At 40.2% G+C, this 24,852-nt stretch overlaps 2 protein-coding genes across 2 annotated transcripts; both read right to left on the bottom strand.

Annotated features, from left to right (window-relative positions):
* Nucleotides 1-176: 176 nt before the first annotated feature.
* On the bottom strand, nucleotides 177-2,797 carry LOC144655058 (uncharacterized). Its single transcript, XM_078515280.1, has 2 exons — nucleotides 2,579-2,797; nucleotides 177-2,465 (listed from the first exon to the last, which is right to left on the bottom strand). The coding sequence occupies exons 1-2, from the start codon at nucleotides 2,795-2,797 to the stop codon at nucleotides 177-179; spliced, it is 2,508 nt and encodes an 835-aa protein (XP_078371406.1).
* Nucleotides 2,798-2,870: 73 nt separating this feature from the next.
* Nucleotides 2,871-5,735, bottom strand: LOC144655057 (uncharacterized). Its single transcript, XM_078515278.1, has one exon. The coding sequence runs from the start codon at nucleotides 5,733-5,735 to the stop codon at nucleotides 2,871-2,873; it is 2,865 nt and encodes a 954-aa protein (XP_078371404.1).
* Between the last annotated feature and the right edge of the window lie 19,117 nt (nucleotides 5,736-24,852).

The following is a 24,852-nucleotide window of genomic DNA, read 5'->3' as shown; positions in this document are numbered from 1 at the left end:
ATTAATGACTCATTGAATGTTGTTTTGTTAAACTCAACGTCTTTATTCACGGCTTCTGGTGTACAAACAATCTTTGTTTCACAGCTTCGATTCTGTGCATGGACTTACAACTTTGAGCACAGCGAACACGATGCGAGTCACGTGACGCTCGCTGTAGGGTACCCACGGGGGTACAATTACAAGTCAAGTTTTTCGGGTTTCCTACCCCTGCGGGTGTAGCGGGCTGTAACATTCTCCCCACCTTGTCCTCTATCGGAGAGGACAACACTGCGATTTGGCTTACTAACAGGAACAGTACTAGTTTCACTATGAACAATGTTTGTTTCATTCTTCTCCCCACCATGCAAACGAACTTCTTCAGGAATCACTTGTGGGGCTGTTGATTCTACTTCTAACTTGTGTAGACGCTGTACCGGTCTGCGTAGAACACTCTTCTCAGTTCGTACTGTTGCCGTTCGCACAAGTTTATTCCGTCCAGGGTGAACTTCTTGAACTATAGCCAACGGCCATTTTCCACGAGACACATTATCATCTGAGATCAGCACAATATTACTGGACATTTCAAGGCTGTCTTCATTAACATCAGGTAGTTGGTTAAGTGATCTGCCAATGGCGAGATGGGCAGGTGTAATTGGCGATGGATCTCTGTGATCATCACTCACTGCAGTCAAAGGTCTTGAGTTGATGACACCTTCTATTTTAATAAGCAGTGTGTTCAGTTCAGTGAAGGTAAGAAGTGCTCTTCCTAGGACCTTACGAAGTGGTTCTTTGACTGCTCTACAAAATCGTTCCCACCAACCACCTCTCCATGGCGAGCGCTCAGTGATAAATTTCCACTTGATCCCCTTTGATGATAACTCAGACTTGATACGATCTAGATCCATTGCATCCCACATAGATTGGGTTTGTGTCTTGTGGTTGGCATACAACTTCTTGATTTCATTACTTGCTGCTACAAATGTTTTTGCGTTGTCTGACCACACTGTATCGCACAGACCTCTGCAATTTGTCATGCGACTAAAGGCTTGTAGGAACTCATCTGTTGTCAGGCTGTTTGTTAGCTCTAGGTGAACCATGCGAGACGATGCACAGGTAAATACACAAATGTATGCTTTCTTCACACTTGATTCCTCTTTCACGTAAAGGGGCCCAGCGAAGTCAGTACCAATGTGTGTAAACGGTAGTGAGGGTGTAACTCTCTCCTCAGGAAGCAGTCCCATCTTCTGATCACAAGGGCCAACACGCTGCTTTTGACAAGTTACACATTTTCTGATTATTCGCTTGACTTCACGTCTTCCTTGGGTTAGCCAAATTCTCTGTCTCAGGGTTGACAATATGGTTTCTGGACCAGCATGGAACATCTGTTTGTGGACATCTACTATCATCTTTGCGACTTCAGAATGTCCATGTGGCAGGATTACTTGATGCTTTGTTTCTTCAGGAATGTCAGCGAAATGCAATCGTCCACCTACTCTTACTACTTGATCAGCTCTGTCATAGTAAGGGTCTAGCTTTAACAGGCGGCTGCTTTTGGGCAGTGCTTCTCCAGCTTTCAGCTGCTCGTGGTCTTCTTTATATACATCTTGTTGTATCCACATACAGCACTTCAACTCTGCCTGTTGCATTTCTTCAGCTGACAGCTCAGTCACGGGAGACTTGCATTTTGCTTTTAACACCTTTACAGCTCTTAACACGTAAGCAGTTACTCGGATCAGCTTCATCCATGTTCCATAGCGGGACATATCGATTAATGGCTTCACTGTGACTGATGTGAAAGCATGGGTTACTCTTTTTTCCTCCTCACAGGCTTTTGGTGGACTATCTTCACTTTGATGTTGGATCGGTTGATACTCAAGAGGTAAGGACAGCCATTGTGGTCCATTCCACCAAAGTCCACTTGACATCAGCTTGTCACAATTCGATCCACGTGTCAACAGATCTGCAGGATTGTCCTCGCTAGCACAGTAGTGCCAACACTCGGGATCCCATGTCGACTGGATTTCTGATACTCGATTTGCTACAAATGGCTTCCATTGTGAGCTTCGTCCTCTAATCCAGTGAAGCGTCACCATACTATCTGTCCAACATACAACACGGTTCATCTTGATTTGCAAAGTATCTACAACAAACTTCAATAATCTAGCATTGACCACTGCTGCTAGTAGTTCTAATCTTGGAAGTGACACTTCCTTGATAGGTGCAACTCTGGATTTCGACATCACTAGCTGAGAGGATGCTTGTCCCAGCTTGTCAATAACTCGAATGTACACTGCTGCTCCATAGGCCTTTGGGGAGGCATCTCCAAAACCATGTAGCTCGACGGTAGACTCCGAAGTGACACTTGTTCCAAACCATCTAGGTATGGCCACCTTCTTTAGCTGCAACAACTCTGACTTCCATGATGACCACTCCCTTTTAATGTCACTGTCCAATGGGTCATCCCACTCTAATCCTCTCCGCCAGAGCTCTTGGAAAAAGATCTTTGCTTTCACAGTGGCGAAATCAGTCCCATTGGGTCAAACACTTTGGATGCTAAACTTAAAAGACTTCTCTTTGTCATTGGATCATGGGATGAAACCATTTCGTTTGGTGCAATGAATCCGAAGCAATCAGATGTCAAGTCCCATGAAACACCAAGTGCTTTGAGTAGTTCACATGAATCAAACTTCACTAGTGGCGATGATGCTCTTTTCTCTGGGTCTATGCTATCCATTACGAGCTCTGAGTTGCTAGCCCATTTCGTCAAGTTAAATGCTGCTGTCATCATGATTTCTGACATTTCTTGTTGAAGCTTCATTGCAGAGTTGTCTGTGTCGGCTCCCGTTAAGCAATCATCTACATACACGTTATGTAGAATTTCCCTCACAGCATTACTTATTGGCTTGAGCATGCACTGTTGCGATGGCAAGAAATGGACTAGAGTTCACTCCAAATGTCAATCTTCGCATTCTGTAAACTTTAGGTACTTCATCTGTCCTTAGATTCCTCCACAAGTACCGGTGAACGTCTTGATCCTTTGGTGCAAGTTTAATCTGAAGATACATCTTCTCTACATCTGCTATCATGCCAACTCTGTGCGTACGAAAACGAATCAGGACAGATGCAAGGTTTGGTTGTAGTGCAGGACCAGGAAGGACACACTCATTGAGAGATGCACTGTCTTGCTCTCGGGCAGAAGCATCAAATACGATTCTACACTTCGTGGTCTTTCTGTCAGCACGGAAAACAGCATGGTGCGGTAAGTATTGGACAGTTCCATCTTCACTGCTCAAGTCAGTAACTTCCTCTGCAAAGCCTTTCTCTACATACTGGTTGATTGCAGTGGTGTATGCTTCAGCTTTCTCAGGGTCTCGCTTTAGCTTCCTTTCGATACTTTCAAGTCGTTTCACAGCGTGCGCATAATTGTTCTCAAGTTTTGGATGGTCTTTCTTCCATGGCAATCGAACTTCGTAGTTTTTTCCATCAAAGTTCAGTCCATCATTGAAGTCAGTGACTGCATACTCTTCTTCTTGTGACATAGTTGGATTCACAGTTTCAGTTATGCCAATTGCTTCTAGTTCCCAAAACCTTTTCAGACTTGTGGTGATCTCTTTATTCTCTACTATTGTTAGCATGGATGAGGTGTGCTCTGAAGAACTGTCTACAGGTCCTGTAAGTATCCATCCAAGGTGAGATTCTACAGCTACCAATGATTCAGGGGTTTCTCCTCTCTTACAAATTCCAGTTACGAAAGAGTAGTAGTGATCTGCACCGATGAGAACATCTACTTGAACTGAATTGCGTGGGTAGGAGTCTGCAAAAGTCAAACCTTGCAGGTGAGGATTGTTCTTAAGATTCAACTTGACAGGTCCCAAGGGATTACAAATCTTGGGTATAGTAAGAGCTTCCATTTCCACAGTTCCTGTTGGATGTCCCTGAATTGGCGAAAGAGTAAATCGCACTCTTTGAAATCTCTTGGTTTCACTTGTGTCTCCCCCCAGGGTTGCAACACTTAATAATTCTGAGGGGCCTTGCAGACCAATGGATTCTGCAATGTTCTTTCGGATGTACGACCGTTGACTGCCAGAGTCAAGTAGAACACGAACTGTAACTTCTTGGCCATTCACTGATAGCTTAGCTAACGCTGTCTGAAGAAGTGTCTCCTTCATTGATGAAAAGGGTTTTAAGGCAGCTAATCCAGTCAATGTGGTATTGTTAGGATTCTCAGTTCTTGCGACGAAAGGCTGACTATCCAGTAACTTGTGATGACGTTGACCGCAATTTACAACAGAACACTTGGGATGACGACAGATTTTAGAGAAATGCTTGCTGTTGGTAGGCTTTAGACAATTGAAACACAACTTGTTTTCTTGAACTAATTTCCATCTTTCATCTACTGGTTTGCCATTAAACACTGGGCAGTTAAGTGACCCATGATTTGCTTTGCAAAATCTACAACTTGGAATTGTTGGTGGTTTTGCCTCACTGAACAAAGCAGATGCAGTTGACACTTGTTCTCGGTCACTCGCTGGAATGAACGGTGGCTTTCTTGCTTTGTCTCTTTCCTTATTTGGACTACGACCTTTTGGACTAAGATTTGGTTCTAGGTTCCTCTCTCCTGCCTCTTTGGATACAACTTGTCGATTGAGGAACTTAAAGAACAATTCAAGAGCAATCTCATCTTCAGGGGTGTCTGCAAGCTCCAATTCCCACTTTTCTAGTAACTCTGATGGCAACTTGGTCTCAAACATTGGCAACAAAATACAACCATGACTCGCTGGGTTTTCTCCCAGAGCTTCTAAAGCCCTAGTTCGGTTCTTTAAAGTGTCATAAAGATCTCGAAGGGATGCTGCAGTTACAACAGATTTTGCATCCATCTTGATGACTGATTTGACAAGGGATGAGATTACCACACGTTTTCTTCCATACCTATGCTTGAGACATTCTACTGCCGGTTGATAGTTTGCCCCAGTAACTTCAAACCCTTCAATTGATTGCAAAGCAATGCCTGTCAGCACTGAACGCAGGTAAGTGAATTTCTGGACATTGGGCAAATCCTCATTGTCATGCACTGCAGCTTCAAACTGATCCCAGAAGTTTTGAAATTTCAACACATCACCATTAAACTTGGGCAACTCAATTCTAGGCAGTTTAAGATTAGATGATTGGTGACTGTCCTTTTGTACACTCCCTTTTGAGGACTGTTCATTTGAATTGGACTCCTTATTTAAGTATTCATGGGCAGCATCAACAGCTCGATCTATCATATCCAAGAATTCCCTCCAACAGCTTAGCTCATCGTTAATTTCCTCGTCTGAGAGTAGTGAAATTATACGATCTCTCAACTGAAGATATGCCATGCGAAACTCTGTCAATCTCTCGATTCTAATCTGTATCTTGACCTTATTGCCTTCACTTTCGCTCAGCTCTGAAATATCACGAATTAAGGCCTCAATATCCCCCTGCAATACTTTCGCTTTACGTCGAATCGAAGTAATTTCCTTCGACTGTTCCTTGCTAACGGATGGAGGAAGTTCTTTGCTAAGTTTAGCGAAATTCAAATCTTCGTGTGATTCTGACAGCTCTGATTTCACAGCAGTCTTTGACTCATAATATGCGTTTACCAACCTCTGAATCAAGACCTTTTTCTTTCCAGCTGTCGATAATCCCTTTTCTTTGAGTAATCCACGTAGTTGCTCCACTGATTTTCGAGATAGCTCGTCTTCGATATCACTGTCACTTCCACTGGCGGCCATCTTGTCGCCCACGTGGTTTCGAGTGTTGACTGCACGAAGTCTCACAGAAGTCAGTCAATCCACAGCAAAATGTTCTTGCGATCTTCTAAATCCACAGCTCGAAGGACCATTATGTTTTGTTAAACTCAACGTCTTTATTCACGGCTTCTGGTGTACAAACAATCTTTGTTTCACAGCTTCGATTCTGTGCATGGACTTACAACTTTGAGCACAGCGAACACGATGCGAGTCACGTGATGCTCGCTCGCTCGCTGGGTACAATTACAAGTCAAGGGGTGTTTACCATTTACAAAAAAATTTCGGAAAATTTCCGTTGGGAATTTCCGTTGGGAAGAGTGCGTTCCATTTAGACGGGTCTCATTCGTTCACAGGCTCCTCTCTGTTCAGTTTCTGTTGCTCCCTCGAATCGTCCGCGAAAGATGTTTATACTCAAATGCCGTGATGAATGAAATCATAAAGTTCGTAGTTGACAAGGAAAATCTGATAAATTCAAAAGATTATGGGGAAAAGTATCCTTGCAGCGGCTGCAACTTTCATGAGACGCTACCTGTGCCACAATAGTAACGCTATTTTGAATGTTTTTTGTCAGCATATTCGATCGATGAATTTAATATACTTGCTTTGCCCAAAGAAAGCTTGGCTTCAGGCACAAATTTTACCTACCATTTATCGTGATGCAGTATATTTTGTAGAACTGATGCAAATACTTGAGTAGAGCAATCGTTTAAACCCTGAAAACTCAACCATGAAGAACTTTATTTATACATAAGACTGATCCGCCATTTTAGTTGAGGAGCCGTGAGACCCGGCTGTGAAAAAGGCTTGGGACTGGTGAGAAAGACGAGAAATCTGTAAATGGAACACGAATTTCCATTGGGAAGTTTCCACCGGGAAAACGGGACTACCTTTTCAGGTTGTCCGTTTTTTTCGGGAACTTTCCAGTGGAACGAACCGAAAAGTCGTGTTCCATTTACATTCCGCCCGGAATTTCCGGAAATTTTTTGTAAATGGTAAACACCCAAGTTTTTCGGGTTTCCTACAAAGTCTACCCCTGCGGGTGTAGCGGGCTGTAACAGAATGCTTATTTGATAAAAAACAACGCAAGGATGGGTTTTGCCAATTTTTTCCATGTGTTTTCAGTTGAACATGTACACTTCTTCTAAACAGTTGATCGAATGTTAAACTGTTCCTGAATTACATCAGTGAACTTCAATTGCTCTATATTGCGTATAAAGCCGTTCTAGTGTTTTATTGTACTTTATCATTTGCCCTGTTTGCCATTTTGAGGTAAATCCCTTAAAACACGCCCATTGGCCAACGGGGTGATAAAAACCACTCAAAGTACAGACATATTCTAGCTCAGACAAAAGCAACTCTCCCGGCGGTAATATATTTCAATCAAAGACTCTATGAGCAAAGTCGTGAATGTGGTATATTATAAACTGATAGCCCAGAATGAGCCAAAATAAATTTGAAATGTCTGCTGACAAACGACAGTTTTTGTAATTGTCTATGAAATCTGTTAACGTACGTCATAGTTGAGTCATGCTTAAAATTCTAGCTGGTAAGTGATAAATAACCCCATATTCTAACTGAAAACTAACCATCCAGTAGTCCATCGAGGCCTTCTAGCTAAGCAGCTAAGAAGTGAAGATTATTTCAGAGCTTAAAATAATTAATGCTGAGAGAGACACGTATAGTGGTAACAAGATATGAGGTACCTTAAGATGCTGCGAAGCTGGTAATGGAAAGAGGCTAGGGAATTTTTTTTCACCAAACTGTTTCACATTTGCTAAAGGGTTCTTTAATTAATAACCAGGTTACTCAGCCATTTTATACAGGACAGTGGTATTATTTGACATACATTTTTCTCTGTTAAAGAATGGCAGACACTGTGACAGAAGGCAAATAATTAAAAGAAACTAACAGATGCCTCATACATGTGGCTTCTAAGAATTAAAATTGGCAGGAAACAGTAAAGTCAACATAATTTATTATCAATTTAGAGGCCTGATACATGTAACAAATGAAAACTGCTGCTTATTTCCTTTTCTGGTATCTTTACTTGCAACGAAAAAGTTTACTTTACCCCTTTACATGTCACGAAAATCATCAATGCATTTTAATCAGCCTTATTAATTCGTTTTTAAATAATCTCTATACATTGCCAGCCATCCTGCATAGATTTGGTGGCCATGTTGGATTAAAGGATCTGAACCTTAAAGCTTGTTTATCTTTTACTCTTTGTTTTCAGCAGTCAATAACAATAACTTCCAAATATTTTATTTTTCAAGCTGTACAGTCTGCTAAAAGTCAATTTATAGAGAGCAGTATTCACTGTTTGTGAAATGAGAGTAAATTCGAAATAAAATTCTTTTTCTGATCATGTGTTTCATACAAGTTACTGCAGGATGTTCATTTCAGCCCACACCTCTTGACAGCCTAGCCCCATGTAGAGTTCAGTGGTGTGCTGTATTGCAGGATATTGTTTTGGCGAATCTGTAAATTAATTCAAAATTCTATGTGCCTTGTTAAAATAAATCTGTAGGACAACACGTACAACAAACCATCTAAGTGTAAAACATTTGTTATTTATCAGCATGGCATGCAACCAGGTTCCTTTTCGGCTGAGATGACTGCATGCATTTATTTGGGGGGGGGGGGGGAGGCATAGGACATGTACAGAAATCGACCTTAAGGTTACTGTTGTTATATTAGTGGCTATTACATGCTTATTGCTCACGAAATGATGCAATTTGTTGGCGGCAAAAAAACGTCAGCCAGAATCGATTTCCTGCAAGTGACACAAGTCGCTCGTTCCGAGCCATTCCTCGATTTTGTGTCATTCAGTGTTGCTTCCTGCATTCTACGCACGATGAAATGAAAAAAAATTCCGCGCGATTTCAAAGCGAGCTTACCTCCAGTAACTCTATCGACACGAAGGAGCAAGTGTAACCTTAAAGCTTTTATCTGTTTACGCGTTCCTAGGTGCGCAACCGGTCCCAGGCTTCCGTTTCTTGAATATTGCTTTTTGAGGACTGGGGACTCAATATGGTGTCTAACAGTGCTCGAACAATGAAAATAACTACACCAACAAGCTTGCAGAAGATAATTTCGCGGAGAAAAAACGAGAAATGGATGAAAAGCATACGAACTGACTCAGTTGCTTACTTGGAAATACTACCAACTTCGAATCCCGGTAAATGGACAAATGTTAGCTTCATCGTTCTTGTCTCCTTGTGCGTATTTCCCCAGCACCCCCCTAAATCAATGTTTCCATAAAATAGGGGCACTAAGTAAGAAACATGTTAAGGAAAAACGGAAATCCTTAATTTTTTGCCCGGGTAGAAAGGTCAAGAAAAATGACGAAACATGTCAAGTTAAAATGATAACTTAAAACCGGTTCCAGTATCTCTAACGTGTGCTAAATTGATGTTTATGACAGGAGACTTTTTGGAACACAACATGGGACTTTATTGTAGTAAAACAAAACATAACCTTGCCTTTGACAAGAAGTGTTCAGAAATAACCGAACTATGGTATAAAAACACAACATTTAACAAGTAATGTTTGAAAAATAAGCGAACTATGGTATAAAACCAGCAACATAACTTAAATCTTTAACAAGTAATGTTTGAGAAATAATGGAACTATGGCAGACAATTACATGCCACAATGTTGGCAGTACTATGAAATAGCTAGTTCCGTGATAATAAATGTTTTCGGATTATATTTGATGGTTAAATTATCGATCAACAAAAGCTCTTCGACGATCTCTGTTTGAGAAAGTTTCGAAATGTTTTTCACGACGGTGGTTAAAGTAGTTTCAAAGGCAGTTAAAGTACTGAAAGTAAGTGTTTGTCCATTAGGCGATTGAAACAAAAGTTTTGCATGTAATTGTCTCTTGCAGTTGTCTGCCCTCATGGTGTGCTGACAGATGTCGCAATGTACAATCCTGGCGGCCGTAGCTTGAATGATTCTTCGGGAACAGTTCACGCAGTGAATAAGTGTTTTTAATTGTTCAACAGAGTGAATGTTTGGTACTTGAAATTCCACACAAGGGTCATCGGCGTTGATTTGGTCTTCGGAGACCGTAAGTTGAGCGAGGGATTGATCCTGGATTTCAGTTACAACTGAGCGGAAAGTTGTACTCAGTTCTTTTTCTTCGTTCCAAACTCTAACTTGAATCGGACTGATCCGGTAGACGTGGCCTTCTTGAATCATTGGAATGAATTGCTCCCAGATATCAACTTGGATTATTCCGGGGTTGTCTGCGAATGTTCCTTTTGCCAACTTTAACTTTCGTGATGGGGTGACTTCCATCTGGGTTACGTGGACAGCTTTTCCAGAGAAGGTTACGACATCCCATTCATTGGAAGAGCTGATGATTTGTTCAATTGACAGTCGAGGCCATGGGATCAAGTCTTTGAACTGAAAGCAGTACTCACTTTGATCTGGCACTGATAGTTTCGTCATGTCGTTGATGATGATCTTTTTGGCGTCATCTGTGTAGGTGAAGCGCTGTATTTTGATCGGGGTACGCGAGGTTTCACTGTTTTCTAGAATTCGCTCTGGAGTAAAGTAACGCTTCTTGACTTGTGTCGTTGCCAGTTTGGAGGAACAATTTTGCGTAATCCATGGTGTTTCTCTTGTTTCTCTGTGGTGGACTCAATTGCTGAACGTAGGCTATCAAAGTGCGCTCCGTACTTGGTGCCGTTGCAGGAGTTGACAACTGTTTCCTTGTGGGCGTCGTTGGAGAGTTCACTGGCGAGTCCGATACAGGTTGAGGTGAAGGCGGTTCCGTTCCATGGGGCTCTTTTGATGTGGAGGGCTCGTTTGCACTTATTGCTGTCGTGGTCGTAGGCGAGCGGGATGACTTTTTGGTTGACGACAACTTCGCTTTCTGCTGCTTTTGAGACATAGTTGTTTGCGTTTGCGAAACACAGAATGACCTAGCGAAACAGAGAATGACCTTGCTATTTATATGATACGGGAGGATCGAAAATACTGTTCGGTGATTGGTTCAAAACAAATGCGTACCTGTGAGGAAACAGAGGGCAGTTTTCTGTTATTGTGATTGGCGGATTTCGATCCATTCGTTTGCCGTGTTTATAGCACAACGCGAGGTCAATATTTTGAAATACGAATTAGGTACACAATTCGTGTTTGTTAAAAAAATAAACAAATAGATAAGCGTTAGAAATGAGCAGTCCATTGTCTCCACCAGTTTTGACAATGGACATCTTGTAAAGTAAAACAGTGGATGGGCATGCACGTTATGAAGTAAATATCCAATTAGAAGTCCAAGGGAACGCATCGAAAAGCTATTTCCCCCGGTTTCCCGACTACTGGATTTCGATGGCAATTAAAAACGTGGAGAGAGACAGGATGTCTCACTATGGGTAGTCAATTCATACTTGCTTATCTTGTTGGATACATAATAGAAGTGTCTGTAAGGATGTCGCACGAAATGCTGTATGTAATGTACCTGTCAATGTTGAGTCCCAGGGTGGGTGGGGAGGGGGTAGACCCAGGGGATATAGTATGCCGTGTGGCATTTATGAGAAAAAAATAAATAAATTTAGGAAATGAATATACCGTAGTAGGCTCGATATATAAGCATATAATAACTGTATGTTCTGTGTCCCAAAACTGAAAAGAACAAAAAAATGATATAAATAAATGTTATATTTTTCCATGGGTGTAAATACCGTATTTACTCGAATAAGCGCCGCGGCGCTTATTAAATTTTTCGCCCTTCAAGTGCGGCGCTTATTCGAGGGCGGCGCTTATTTAAAATTTGGACGCCACAAAGAATCTAAACTTTTACAGTAATTGAAAATAGCGTCTTTTGATTGTCAGTATTCGTCTCTTGCTGAAGAGAGAAGTGGCGCTAGCTCTCCTGGCAAAGTCTGCGGGCTTCACAACATTTGTAGAAGTACGTATGTAAGAATTTTGGATAGAAATCTAATGGGCGAGCAGTAAAACAATCACTTTGTTCTGCAAAACATCGCTTTTGATTGAGAGGAATGTCTAAGTTGTTGCTTTTATTGTGCTGTTTTTAGTTAAACGAAATTCCTCGAAAAAGTGCCGCATCGGGACTGCGGCGCTTATTCGGGGGCGGCGCTTATTAGATTTTTTGTCCCAAATGCGGCGCTAATTCGAGGGCGGCGCTTATTCGGGCGCGGCGCTTATTCGAGTAAATACGGTAGTTGAATTTCACTGAAAATATTAGAGATTTGGGGGGGGGGGGAGGCAGGGGGTACTTGACAGAATGTTAGGTGTGGAGGTGTTTGTGCAGCATATACTGTAAAATTCCAGTTTTAAGCCCTGGGCTTATACAACAGGGTGAGGGGTTTTGGGTGGGCTTATTTACAGGAGGGCTTATATCTGTGGGGGGGGGGGGGGGTTATAAGTGGAATAAAAAAAGTTTTGAAATGAGCCACGGCAATGTTAATCGAACTGAGTTTTTAAGTAACAAAGTTGCAATAAAGCAACATCTAGACCGGTTCTGTACTGTCATCCCACAAGTGCGGGGCTTATATCCAGGGGGGTGGATGGACCTATATCTAGGGGGGCTTATAAGTGGGGGGGGAGGGGGGTTAAAACCGGAATTATAGGGTATTCTACTCTTGTTGAAGACAATGGTTCTTGTAAAGGTACCATATTTATAAAGACCAAAAAGCCTGAAAACTATACTTTATTGGGTCGCACATCCTTGTTAAGCTCTTTTAAGGTAGTAACCCTCCCAGATTGGTGAAGGTGCGGAATTTTCCTTATTCTTTCTTTTGCACACAGCTTGATTCTTAAATTATGCAAGAAGCAAGTTGATGATTATTGTTATGTATTATAGGAAAGATAATTCAACAAAGAAGGATAGATAAGATGTGTCAATAAAGTGTGGATTTGTGTCTTTGATGGAGAGAGAATAAGTTTAGTTTAGTTATGTAGTTAACAAGTAGTAATTGCACATACATGTACCGGTAACACATTTAGCATTTTTGTTTCAAGATGATAAAGTCATATTCAGTTGTGGCAACAAACATTTTGATTAGTAAAATTTTAGGCACTGTTGGCCTAAGTTTGTCTATTATTGTAGTACTCTATAGTGAGTAAGTTTATTTTTGTGGTTGTAGTTTCCAAGGAGGAAGTGAGTTCAGTTGAAGTTTTTTTCCAGACATCCTTGTTTGTCCTTAAAGTACCTTGTGGTTTTGAGTGTTTCGAATTCTTCAATTTTATGCAGCTCAGGAAACTTATTTTGTATGCTTGTGACCAATGCGCCTTGTGGCTTTTTGCAGGAGGTAAGTTGCATCCCATTGCTAGAGTCAAATCAATGTTGATTCTTTTTTTTACTGTCGGCATATTTGTAGGAAAGTTTGTAATCATCTGCTGTTGCCAGAGTAGTTTAATGAGTTACAGTGATGAGCTGTTTAGTAGCCAATGAAGTCTTGAAATTTGTTGTAGCCTCCATGATATACATGTATGGTATCACCGATGGTGTTGTTAACATCTGCTCTCTGTCCCTTGCATAATGGTTGGTAGTGCAGTGTTCATGTCTTTTCCATACTGCATGTACAGCATAGCAGACAATGCTGTATCATTCTGCAACACATACAAAAAACAACAGGTTAGAGTGTAAAATGTTTCTGTAAAACTACAGTAGAACCCCGGTAACCCGAACTCGGATAACTTGCACAACCCCGCTAACTTGAACTAATTTCCATTTGCATTGGACCCACTTTTCAGTCATTTCTACTCGGTTAACTCCAAAACCCCGCTAACTCGAACTGTTTAATGTTTCCCTTCAGAGTTCGAGTTACCGGGGTTCAACTGTATTCAGAATGGACATTTTTGTAGCTGCATTGTTGCTTTTCATCTGTCACCTAGTAATCTCTCCCCCTTTCCAAAACAATAAGTTACTTACCTAAATGTTGTCTGCAGATTGCAGTCTTCCTTTTCAAGGAATGGTTTAAGGGAGGGAATGTCAGCTAAGGGATGGACCATGTAGCTGTACTTGTGCAGGAATTTTTTTTTTTCACTGTTGTACAATTATTTTTAAAGGCACAACCATTTGCAGGACTTTTCTTCAGACAAGTTTCCCTTGCAGGAATTTTTTTGATGAATAGTCCTCCCCTCCCCCCAGTTATTTTTAATGGTCCATCTTTAAACATTGTACCCTCAGCCCAGAATGTAAGACAAGTATTGTTCAATTCAAGAGCATTCCCCCATTATGCAAATTGTGACAACTCAAAAGCACAACTAATTCAAAAGTGTATATATTGTGTTTGTGTTCACAACCAATAATATGCCAGTTTTCTATGAATGTTTCCGAATACATTGAGCCTGTTGATTACATGTATCATGTCAAAAGTTACTTTATTCAGCTATTAATACTACTTGTAGGTCTGCCATCGTTCATCTATTTCTATACACTTTATTAAAGTAACATTGACCCCGTGAAAAACAAAAACCATGAACCATAACTTACACTGAATGGGATTCTGGGTAGACAGCCAGTGGTAAGGTGAATAACATTCCATTTATTTACTAGTAATAGTTCTCACTATAAAACTGCCCTCGCCTTTGTCATAATTTGTTTTACAGCAATAATCTACGATTAGTGAAGTCTTTTTGTCGCCTTTAAAATTAGGCTTCTTTTTTACTGTGCCATGTACGTCAAGACATTGTTTAGTTTGTTTGCTGCAGAATTTTGTTATTGTTGTGACACCATTGCATCCCAAAATATTCACAAGTTCAAGTTGAATATATTACATAGCGCGCAGAAATAACACAGAGCAGAAATAACATAAAACACATATTTGTGGTGACAACACGCAAGATTATTCTCGGGCTTATAACATTCACAATTAACTTACAATAATTTCCAGTTCAAAAAGCCTAAAAATTCCACGAGTGACAAAATATGGCACAATCAAAGATTCGAGAAAACAATTTTTGATGCTTATTCTAACCACTTTTTGGATCAAATAATCTGACAGTTTGTTAGCGAAACGAATTACCCCTGAGAGCAAACCTTAATGCTCGAACCAGCTCTTGGAACACACATAGCCAAGAACATGAAACCAATGCAATTGCTCGAAATCTTTCGACATATTACTAACAAATGCTTCAAATATCACTTAACACAACTAAAGCAGAGAAACCACTCGAACAAATCTGTGAACACGCATAAGCCAAAAATCGGAGTAATCAACGTGTGACAAATGGCAAAACAAGCATCAGTATTTTTAATATCGTTCTAACCGAAGATAGGGGTTTTCATTGACCGCTACCCCGTTATCGTGACCTCATAATACCCATAACTCCTTTGGGCATTTTCTGCTTTTACGTCATCATTTTCCAGAGATCCCTTGCGGCAAAACGTCATCATTACCCAGAGATTTGTCACGGCCTTGTTCGAGCAAATCAAGATTTTTTCTGGTATACATACCGTATATTATTACTGTAAGTACATTCTCTATCTGTACACGCAAGCTACAATGAATGCCTCAGAGGCGAAAGCCCTGCGGGGGCAATAATCAAGATATTTTCTTCTTTTGCAGCCTTAAGAGCATGATCTATGCAATCTGCCTTGTTATCATGTATATATTGCCAGAAACGAGGATTCTTTTTTCCAATTTCCCAATGAACATTTGGGTTGGATCATTTATGGTTCATGCTTTGCCAGGTCGACGTTTTCTCGATCAGGTGTACATTATTTATACAAGTTAATTGGCAAGATAATCTATTTACACAGCTTTAAGGGAGATGAAGATAGGCTTATGATCGCTATAGTATGACTCCAGTGTTCCTGCAAATTGGACAAGCTGTGGTACATTTGTATAAATGTGATCTATTTGTGTACGATAGTCAGTGGTATACTGGTTAATCAACTGCGTGTATGCTCGGTCTGTAATGAGAAATTTTTTGACGGCCTTTTGTTCTGTACTGTCCTGCATTAGATTAATATTGAAATCCCCAAGCAGTACAGTGGGAATTGTAGCATCTGTCAATATGGAGTTGTGAAGATGAGAAAGGGCATCGATGAACTGTGAAATTCTGACATTACTTTTTGAGCGGTAAATACCAACTGAACAACATGAATATTTGGAACTGGATGGCTTAGAACCATAACAGTAATTTCCACGTTATTAAAGTTGAACCTGTATGGAGTTTCAGTACAATTTAAATCATTCTTTATGTACACAACAGCTCCAAAGCAACTTCTGATGTTTGACTGATTGAAGTCATTTCTGAAAAGAGTAAATCCACTCAGCTGATATGTATCATCAAAATCTGACAAACAAAGTCTTGTTTCGACAAAAAATGTTGACATTCGCTTTTTGGATGTTGTAATCACTTCGAACATCATCTATATGTAGGTGGAGCGACCTAACATTCTGAAACAAGATTGTTGTTGTTTGGGGCGAACCATAATCTCTAATGCTGCTAAAGGGACAAGGCTTGCTTCTGTTCTCAGTCTGTTCATTTCAGTTTTAACTTTCTCACTGACCTTTATTTTGTTTTCATTCAAATTGAGAATGTGCAGTGCAGAACTGTTTCTCACTCGGCTTAAACCAACATAATGCATATGCTCCCTTGTGGACGCTGGAAAATCCACAACTGCTTCATTTAATGTGTCACCTTGACAACGGTGAATAGTCTTGGCAGCAGCCGGTCTAAGCGGAAATTGACGCCGAAGAATTCGTACTTGACTTTTTTTACTGATTCGGAATTGTCTTGTTACTTCTAAAACTGGTGTCCAGTTTTTGTTAATGTTTGTGTTGTACAAATGTGCATTTTCTCTGCGTTGCTTTTTGCCTATGTCAAAATGTGGAAATGATACCCAAATGATACTTGGTCTGGTGAATCAGTCTTGTGAAGAAAATGCTCTTTTTTTCGACTCGAAATGACCCACACGCTAATATAAACTTTATATTTTTTTTCAGTGAATCAGTCAATTTAAAAAATCAAAAGCCCTCTGGGCTTAGTGTCTCGTGTCACTTTTTAGAGTTTATTTAAATAACTGGCACGCGATGCATGCAGAAGCGATGGCGTTTCACGAGGGGTCTTACATAATTTTGAGGAAAACTTAAAGTAAATAATAGTAGCTGACACCTTGTGTGTCGAAATGACTTTTTTTAACATAACTGAGAAGCAATGTTAGTGATTGTATAAATAGTATAGTCCGAGGATCTGATGGAATTTAAATAAATGAAGTTGTTTAATATGAATTCACAGACCAAGGATGCAAATAATACATTTTCTTCGTAGATTTGCTCAATTGAACAACAGTAATACTTTATTTTATATTTTTATTATTTATTTAGATTTCCCTATGTTGTCTCAACAAAGATTGCGTCATACTGCAGTGTGATATCACGGATAAACGACATACGATACGCGCGAGCAATCTTTTAAGGTCAAACGGTCTCTTGCTCACAGCGGCCCTTTGTATTTTAAGAATTAGAAATTTCTGCCAACTCAATCTAATAGATTCCATCATATATAATAAGTCTCTTTCGTTCATACATTGTAGTTTTCCATTCTAACTGCACAGAAGTATTTTGCTTTTGTGTTTTACGCGGCGATTTCTTGTTAAGTTAAACTTGATTTCTGTTCGATCGGGCCAAACAGACAAAACGAACCGATCGTGCGATGGCATAAAAGCGATGTCACGCCATCGCTTAAAAAGAGATCGCTTTTCACGTCTATTTATTGCTTGCAAAGATATCAAAAATTGAAAAGCGTGTATGTAACATAAAAAAAAACAAAATTCAAAGTACACTTCAGCATCTGGCCGTTGATCAGTTATAGGACTCCAATAACAGCAGAAAAAGATGACAGACGGATACTTAGCTGTGGAAAAACGCTGTATTGCACTTTGGTTCACTAAGCATACATTCTACTGTATACTTATACTATGACTTCCATGTGCCTTCTTCACGCTATATAAGATATCGCTTTGGGTGTTTATTCGTGAACGCTTAGCCTGTTAAGTGATAATGACAAGCGAGTGGTGATGATTTTGTTAATTCTTATAACCACTTCTCCTGATTTAGTATTGATATTGTGAGGAGAAATTTGGTTTTGGTCACTCTTGAGCCGGTCTTAATGTTTTTGTAACGCCAAAGCTACAACGCAGCGGCTGAAGAAAGTGTAAATTACAGTCATTTTCTTCGCTATTTTCGGCCGGCCCGCGCTTAGACTCTGATCTGCTTATTGGATGAAATCTACTGAATGAAATATTCTGCTAGGTTCTGCTTAATAGAAAACATTCGATCTTGCTTGTCACGTGATTCCGCGCGAACGTACGCAATAAACTATGTAGTAGTGTTTAACTCGCACAAATCTCACTTTTAAAGAGAGACTTTAACTTCTACACAGAGCTTACTATGCTGTACCATAACTGGTCATAACTTTAAAATGGTTGGGTATTCAATCGACTAATGATTCAAACGATTCAAACCTTTTGTTCAAACGACATGTGCTATGCATATGTGTGCAAGATTAACTTTGACATTCAATCCCGAACCGCCAACTAATTGCTTAGATTACAATCCCTCTTTAACCCCGATACAATCTGTTGCCGCGGCTAAATTTAAAAAAAAGTTGTCTACACAAAGATAAGAACAATGCTTACAGATCGAACAACTGATATTTACATCGTCCTCTCTTTCAGCAACATTTTTACCATTATATATATTCCACGACTGTAATCTCTATAAATACAGTTGTAACAGTAAATATCCTGTTGAAACCTCCACCATTTTCCTACGCGTTGTAAGCAGAAATGATTTTCAACTACTTTCCAAAACTCTCAAGATAAAATAATAGATATCAAATGAAAGCACGCTATTCTTTAAATTGGCAAGGTGAAGCTGTTATTCTGATACATCTCACAAATGCACAAATTAAAACTTTACAAGCGACCACAAGACAAGACACTCCAAAGAGATTTTAGAGCTTCATGTTAAAAACTGCTTTTCTCGCTCAATTTAAGTTGCGGTATACTAGCGTTTTATACACAACAACGACAACGAAAAATTTACAGGCAGGTCCATCTAATGACATCTTGTTGATTATTAGACACTTCTGCTTTTCAGATCCGTTCTAAAACTCATCAATATAATTTCTCTCTTTCGCTTAGTACATTGTATTATGCGTTTGTAATAACCTGGTGTATTTCATTCTTCTTCTACGCGTTTTCTGCTTGAGTTACAATTAATTTCATTGATTTTCAGTACAATCTTGTCGGCAAAGGTTAGAATGTTATTTTAAGAACGTAAAACTTGTCTGTATTTTTCTTGATAACTGCTGGCTGCAGCTCAAATATATCCAAAATTGAAAAGCGTACAGCTAATTTAAAGAAAAAAAATGTGTCACATTTACGTGTATTCCTCTTTAGAGCTTCATTCATGCACTGAAAAGGCTGTTGTTGTCGTCTATAAAAGTTGTTTTCATTGTAGCGTGGAATTCACAGCAGGATATATGAAGCTACATGTAGTGCCTCTTGACTCAGGTCAATCTTCGGGTCAAAAAAATAAAAAACAGTGTATGTTTTGCGCTTTAGATTGACATTTCTGCTCTTCAATCCTAAGAAAACTCATCAAATATAATTTCCCTCTTTCGGTCATACATTGAGTTCTACCTTTACCTCAGAGCCGAGTGTAAACGAGGCTTTGCAAATCGAAAGTGTAAATGTTTCTCTCGATGAATCAGAACCGCCTGAAGAAAGAAAGGCAAAAAAGTACGACTCCAGACTGGCAGAGTTCTTTTCTTGAAATGTGGGAAAAAGTATGGAACAGCACAACGCAAGATTTGAACAAACAAACGCCACAGTTGACATTTTTAAAGATTTGGCATCAAAATAATTGTCTTTATCTAATCGTTTATCTTCTGTTATTAAATTGTTGTTATTCATGCCACAAAGGTCACCCCTTTCAATACAAAGTTGTACAAAAGTCACGTAGCAATCATAGTCAGCTTTTTTAGGATGCTCGTTTTTTGTTCAACCTTTTTCAACGCAATTCTCCAACGAACTTTCGAATTCAACATGCCAAATGCTCGTTCCACTACAGATCGTAGCGCACTGAACTTTAGGTTTTAAACTTTCGCTGCTCCTGAGTCAGGCGTCCTCTGTCCGGGTAGGGTTTCACTAGCCAGTTCGTTAGCGGATAGGCACTGTTGCCAGTTAAAAGGGGCCTTATTTCTGTTCCATTTTTATTTCCTGTTGGACCACTTAAAATTTGCTCGTTTGCTACAAGTTCAGAAAAAAACGTCATCTCTTTTTAGCGTGCCTGTATTTTTACATAATAAGCCCTTTACAATAAATACTCCTAACTTACTGTTTGATAAACCAGCGCGTTAGTTGCGACCTTTGTAAAGAAACATTAGTTCTTTGATATGAAATTCCGGCGGCATCCGATCACAAAACAAATGTTGACATGGCGGGAAAATTCCGCGGCCTCACAAAGCAAATGTTGACATGGCGGGAAAAATATTGACATGGCGGGAAAATATCCCCCTGTACAATTATCTCGTGTCGTCATGACAACGTCGTCATGACGACACGAGACAAAAAATTAAAAAATTGACCCCAACCTCGGCCCCGGCCCCGACCCGAGTCGGCGTTTTACCGACAGCCACGTTGAATGGTTTACTTGTTAAACGCGACAGTTTGTCTAGACAAACTTGAATGTTTTACACGTGAGAAAACGCAAAAAAAGTTTGCCTTTCACGGTCGCTCCAAAAATGAAAATGGTAGTATATATATTTATTTGCAGGCTGGGATTTGTATTTAACGAGTCAAAAACGTCAATGTTGATTTCCACAGTATTTTGTTTTGATAAATAGTTTGCAAAGGGAAACTTGAATGAAGCTGAAATAAGCTTATGTACTTCGGTCGCCTGCACAAGGCACAATATTCCGAAAATTAATTTGACTGTTTTTAAATAAAGCATCTCATTTTCTTGAATGGCGATAAGTAGTATTCGAGTTTGGAGAAAAGTAGCAGAGAAGCAAGGCGTTTGAAAGGATAAATCGAGTCTGTAAAGCGCCGACTTGCAGTTAACCGCAATGGCGTGAAATCAGTGCGAATACACAAACAACGATTGACAAACCACGGTCATAAAACTATAACTTCACTTTGTCAATATGGAGAATGAATACTCGCCTTTTGGAGAACTTCAAGGCCTTCAATTCCACTGCTTATTTTCCCTTTCAAAAATCGGTTTGTGAGCAACTACATCGATTTTGGAGAGCAAAACTGTCATGGGTTCGTTCGTCTCGCCGCGAAATGAAACTCACGAAAGCGTTACCGTGGCCTGTGGGAAGAGATAGGAGAACCTTGCCCGCGCTGTGAACCAATCAGAAGAACCCTTTGAGAAAAAATAATTTTAATAATTTTTTATTTTTTTATTTTATTTTTTGAATTTTTTTTTGCCATCCGCCGTCCGTCGTCCGCCGTCCGCCATCCGCCGTCCGCATCCGCCGTCCGTATCCGCACTTTACAGAGTCCCCGTACAACCAGAGTTAATGTAGCTGCATCGAAAACGTTGCGAGGTTGTAGGCAAGTTGCTGTCCTGCAACTTGTGTTTCAAGAAAATTGGGAGACAAGTCGCACAAGGAACTTCCCAGCGTAACAGCGCCTTTTTTTTACCTTTTTTTACAACGAAAAATGTTGAATTCACAATACTTCATGAATTCAATACTTCATGGTGTACCACAAGAAATAATTTATGGCGGGAAACAACTGGAGGTTGTGACAGACGTGGCGCATTTCAGCGGGAAACAACTGTTAGCTGTGACAGACGCGGGTAACAACTCGTGACTGTGACACACGCGGCGTGTTATGGCGGGAAAAAAACTGGAGCTATGACGGACACGATTATGTTATGGCGGGAAAACACCATTGCGTACAACCCACAGTATATGCGTGCATCGCCTTTCCAGCTTTCTGATTGGCTATATCGTCCAAGACGTAAGATAAATTATTAAATATATGCTATGCCCGTACTTTGCTGTTTGTAATGGTAATTGTGTAGATTGATCATTTTGTTGCCGACGAGTAATTAAGTGCAACGCCCATGCAGTTTTCACAGACTTAGTTAATTAATGTTAAAAGTAAAAAAAAAAATCACAAAAATAAAAATATTTTGCCAAACGTATGCAGAATGCTGAACGTACAAACTGTTACAGTTGTAAACATCTGTTGTGTAATGCAATGTACATAATGAACACGTGTCATGTTCATCAGGATTTGTTTTTAGAATTAAGGGGGGAGGCGATGGTGTTAAAACTCAATGTGTATAGTTTTATATTACTATAATGTTTTGACAACTTCATCCTGGATCGAATTTCTTTCGATGCCAAACATCCTCATTAAATCTTGCTCTCTTATTTTGCCCTTCAAATTTCATACAAGGATAACGGGTCAATCGGGAACTATACTCGGGGAGCGTTGGTAAGTTGAGTCCTTATCAGTAGGATTTTAGATTCACAAAAATTTACAAACACGCTTGTCTTCAGGATTCCTAACTCTTAAAGGATCCTAGCCAGCCTCCGCCATTTTCTCTGCCATCTAAATTCGCGCATTTCGCGTGTTAAAAAGAAATCCTCGTCCATCCTTGCGCGTTTGCTTTACTGAGATCTTAAACTGCCACAAATACTTTTTAAAATTATCAGTGCTTATTTTTGACTAGTCATTCTATCATTCTTTTTTTGTTTAGAGTGAAATTTATCAGTTGAACTTAAAGGATCCGAGTCAGCCTCCGCCATTTTCGATGCCATCGAAATTATGAAACTGTATGGCGAAGCGAAATCTTATTGCACTTGAAGTCTGTTAATTTACTTTCAGCAGTTTTCCAGTGATCTCTTTCCTTTGGGCACCATCCACGAAATATGTAATACCGTTGTTCTCATATGTAAACAAAAACAAAGGCGTGGCTGACTTAGGGTCCTTTAAGAGGAGCCTTCTCCCTACCAACGTGTCAGCACCCACGCACAATACAATACAATACAATACAATACAATACGCACGGCAGTTGCTAGCTTTACAAAGTCAGCTTTTTAACGACGTTTGTGTATCGGGCTCACAAATGTCCATTATACATTTTCCACCAAGGTTTACCGTTGGCTGTGGTGCGTAAGCGTATACATTCCTGGCATAGAGTTTATGATAGTACCGACAGATAGAGGTTTTTTCAATCATTAAAGGCGAAATGCTCGACTCACCATCCAATGTGCTGCAGACAGTGTCCGTCCTCGGCGACTATAGAGGTCACTACACGTTTTCTCCGGCCCTATTTTGGTGAGGTTGATCACCTATATTACGTAGGCCCCCTTGCCTGTTTATGGATTAGCCTCCGTTTTTGCGCTGTATACAGTCACAGTGTTTTATATTTTCAGGCTTTTAATGAAATTATCAATTTCTTCGCCCGGATTCGGTTTGGTAGCGAAGAGTTTTTGTCTCGCATATTCTTCTTCAATTTGAAGTGGTAACGCCAACTTCAATGACAGCCCCCGCGGGGGAGGGGTACTTCAATTTTTCTTTTGACGGGCAGGCTCCGCCTTACCTTTTTATATACCGTTTTTGACAGAGAAGGTAATCCTTTCGTAAACCTCCGATAGAAAATGGTACCCCTTTCACATACCTACAGAAGGTATACTGCATCTCGTTGCTTGAATTTTCAGTTTAAAACCCCTTTATATACACAGTTGGCTCGACCGTTCGGTTGTTAAGCTCGAGTTATTATGAAAGGTCCATTCAAATACCTTAATGACAGTTTTCCTACCGTTTTCTTTACCATCCAATTCGTGAGATACCTAGTACCGTTTTATATACCTACAGCCTGGAAAAGGTATCCTTTTGGGCGGAGCCTCCCGATAAAGGTCACTATGGGGAGTACCCCTCCGTGATGACAGCAAGGACTACGTAAAATGATGACGACGGAAGTGGCAGCAATAATGGCTGCATTGGCAAAAGAAACAAGAAGGCCAATGGGATCAATGGCAATGATAATGAGAAAGTCAACGACAGCAACAACGAAGACAGCGACTACGGCAGCAACGTCAGCAACATTGGCAACGACAGTGACGACGACAACTAACAGGGAAACGACAAAAATAACGCCAACGCCAGCAGTATCAGCAGCAGTGACAGCGACAACGGCAAAGAGAACAACAACGGCAACGACGTTTTTGCTAAGTTTTATTGTTGCTCGTGTAATTCAGCTCAAGAGCTGTTATTTTAAAGCTTCGTTAAACTATCTATCCATCCGACAATTCAGCAACGGGAATGACTGGAACAACGAAAACGGTAGCGACGGCAACGGCAGCGACGGCAACGGCAACGACGGTAACGGCAACGCACAACGACAACAGCAAAGACAACCAACCAGTTTGTGATTTAGACAACAACTCCCTGCAATGATTCTCGATTTCGGACAGAGACGTAGTTCACGCTTTTCAAACGTCGTCAGTTACACCGAGTTCTTCGTTGCCTTACTTCAAGTACTTTGTTGCGCCACTGCTAGTGCTTCGAAAAGTCGATACCGATTTCTGTTCCTTATTTCAAACCGTAACTATTGCTGCACCGGCTTGTCGAGAACGTGTTTAACTAAACACTACTTTGAATATTGGACGTTATTTTCTAGAGCCTCGTTGGTCCAGCTATACCAAAATCTAGTTGTTTGCAACGAAAATTTTCTTTAGCACCTCCGGAAAGACTCTAAAATGAGAATGAAATTTGAGTATTTTGGAGTTATCTGAAGTGATTTTTGGATTCAGAATGCAGTCGTTTCCTCGCGCGTTTCACTTCTGACAGTCTGGTGTTGAATAACAGATCTTAATCTGACACCATCAGGCAATCTTACTTGCAGCATTTCATAATGAAGGATAGGATTCACGACATAATTAAAATTTGAGATAACCACTGCAAATAACGTCACTGTTCGAATCATAGATCCTTGGAATCCACCAATTTTAGCTACAGTATTACAGATTTTATGATTGGAAACCACGATATTAGAAAAACAGCGCATATTTTATAAGTTAATTTGGTAATTTCGTTCTCCCGTCGTCTCTGCAAAGAACCTAACCGAGGCAAAAGGGAAGT

Source organism: Oculina patagonica, chromosome 5 (assembly GCF_052425735.1).
Source record: "Oculina patagonica isolate OP01 chromosome 5, crgOcupat, whole genome shotgun sequence".
NCBI classification, from domain to species: Eukaryota; Metazoa; Cnidaria; class Anthozoa; order Scleractinia; family Oculinidae; genus Oculina; species Oculina patagonica.
The sequence above is the reverse complement of the archived record's forward strand: the minus strand, read 5'-3'. Positions and strand labels throughout refer to the sequence as shown.

Excerpts from the sequence above, each read along its gene's own strand:
- LOC144655058 (XM_078515280.1), bottom strand. The coding sequence starts at position 2,797 with ATGAAGCTTCAACAAGAAATGTCAGAAATCATGATGACAGCAGCATTT. Across the intron at positions 2,466-2,578 it reads TCATTGCACCAAACGAAATG|CTCTGGCGGAGAGGATTAGA; the intron begins GTTTCATCCCAT and ends TTTTTCCAAGAG.
- LOC144655057 (XM_078515278.1), bottom strand. The coding sequence starts at position 5,735 with ATGGCCGCCAGTGGAAGTGACAGTGATATCGAAGACGAGCTATCTCGA.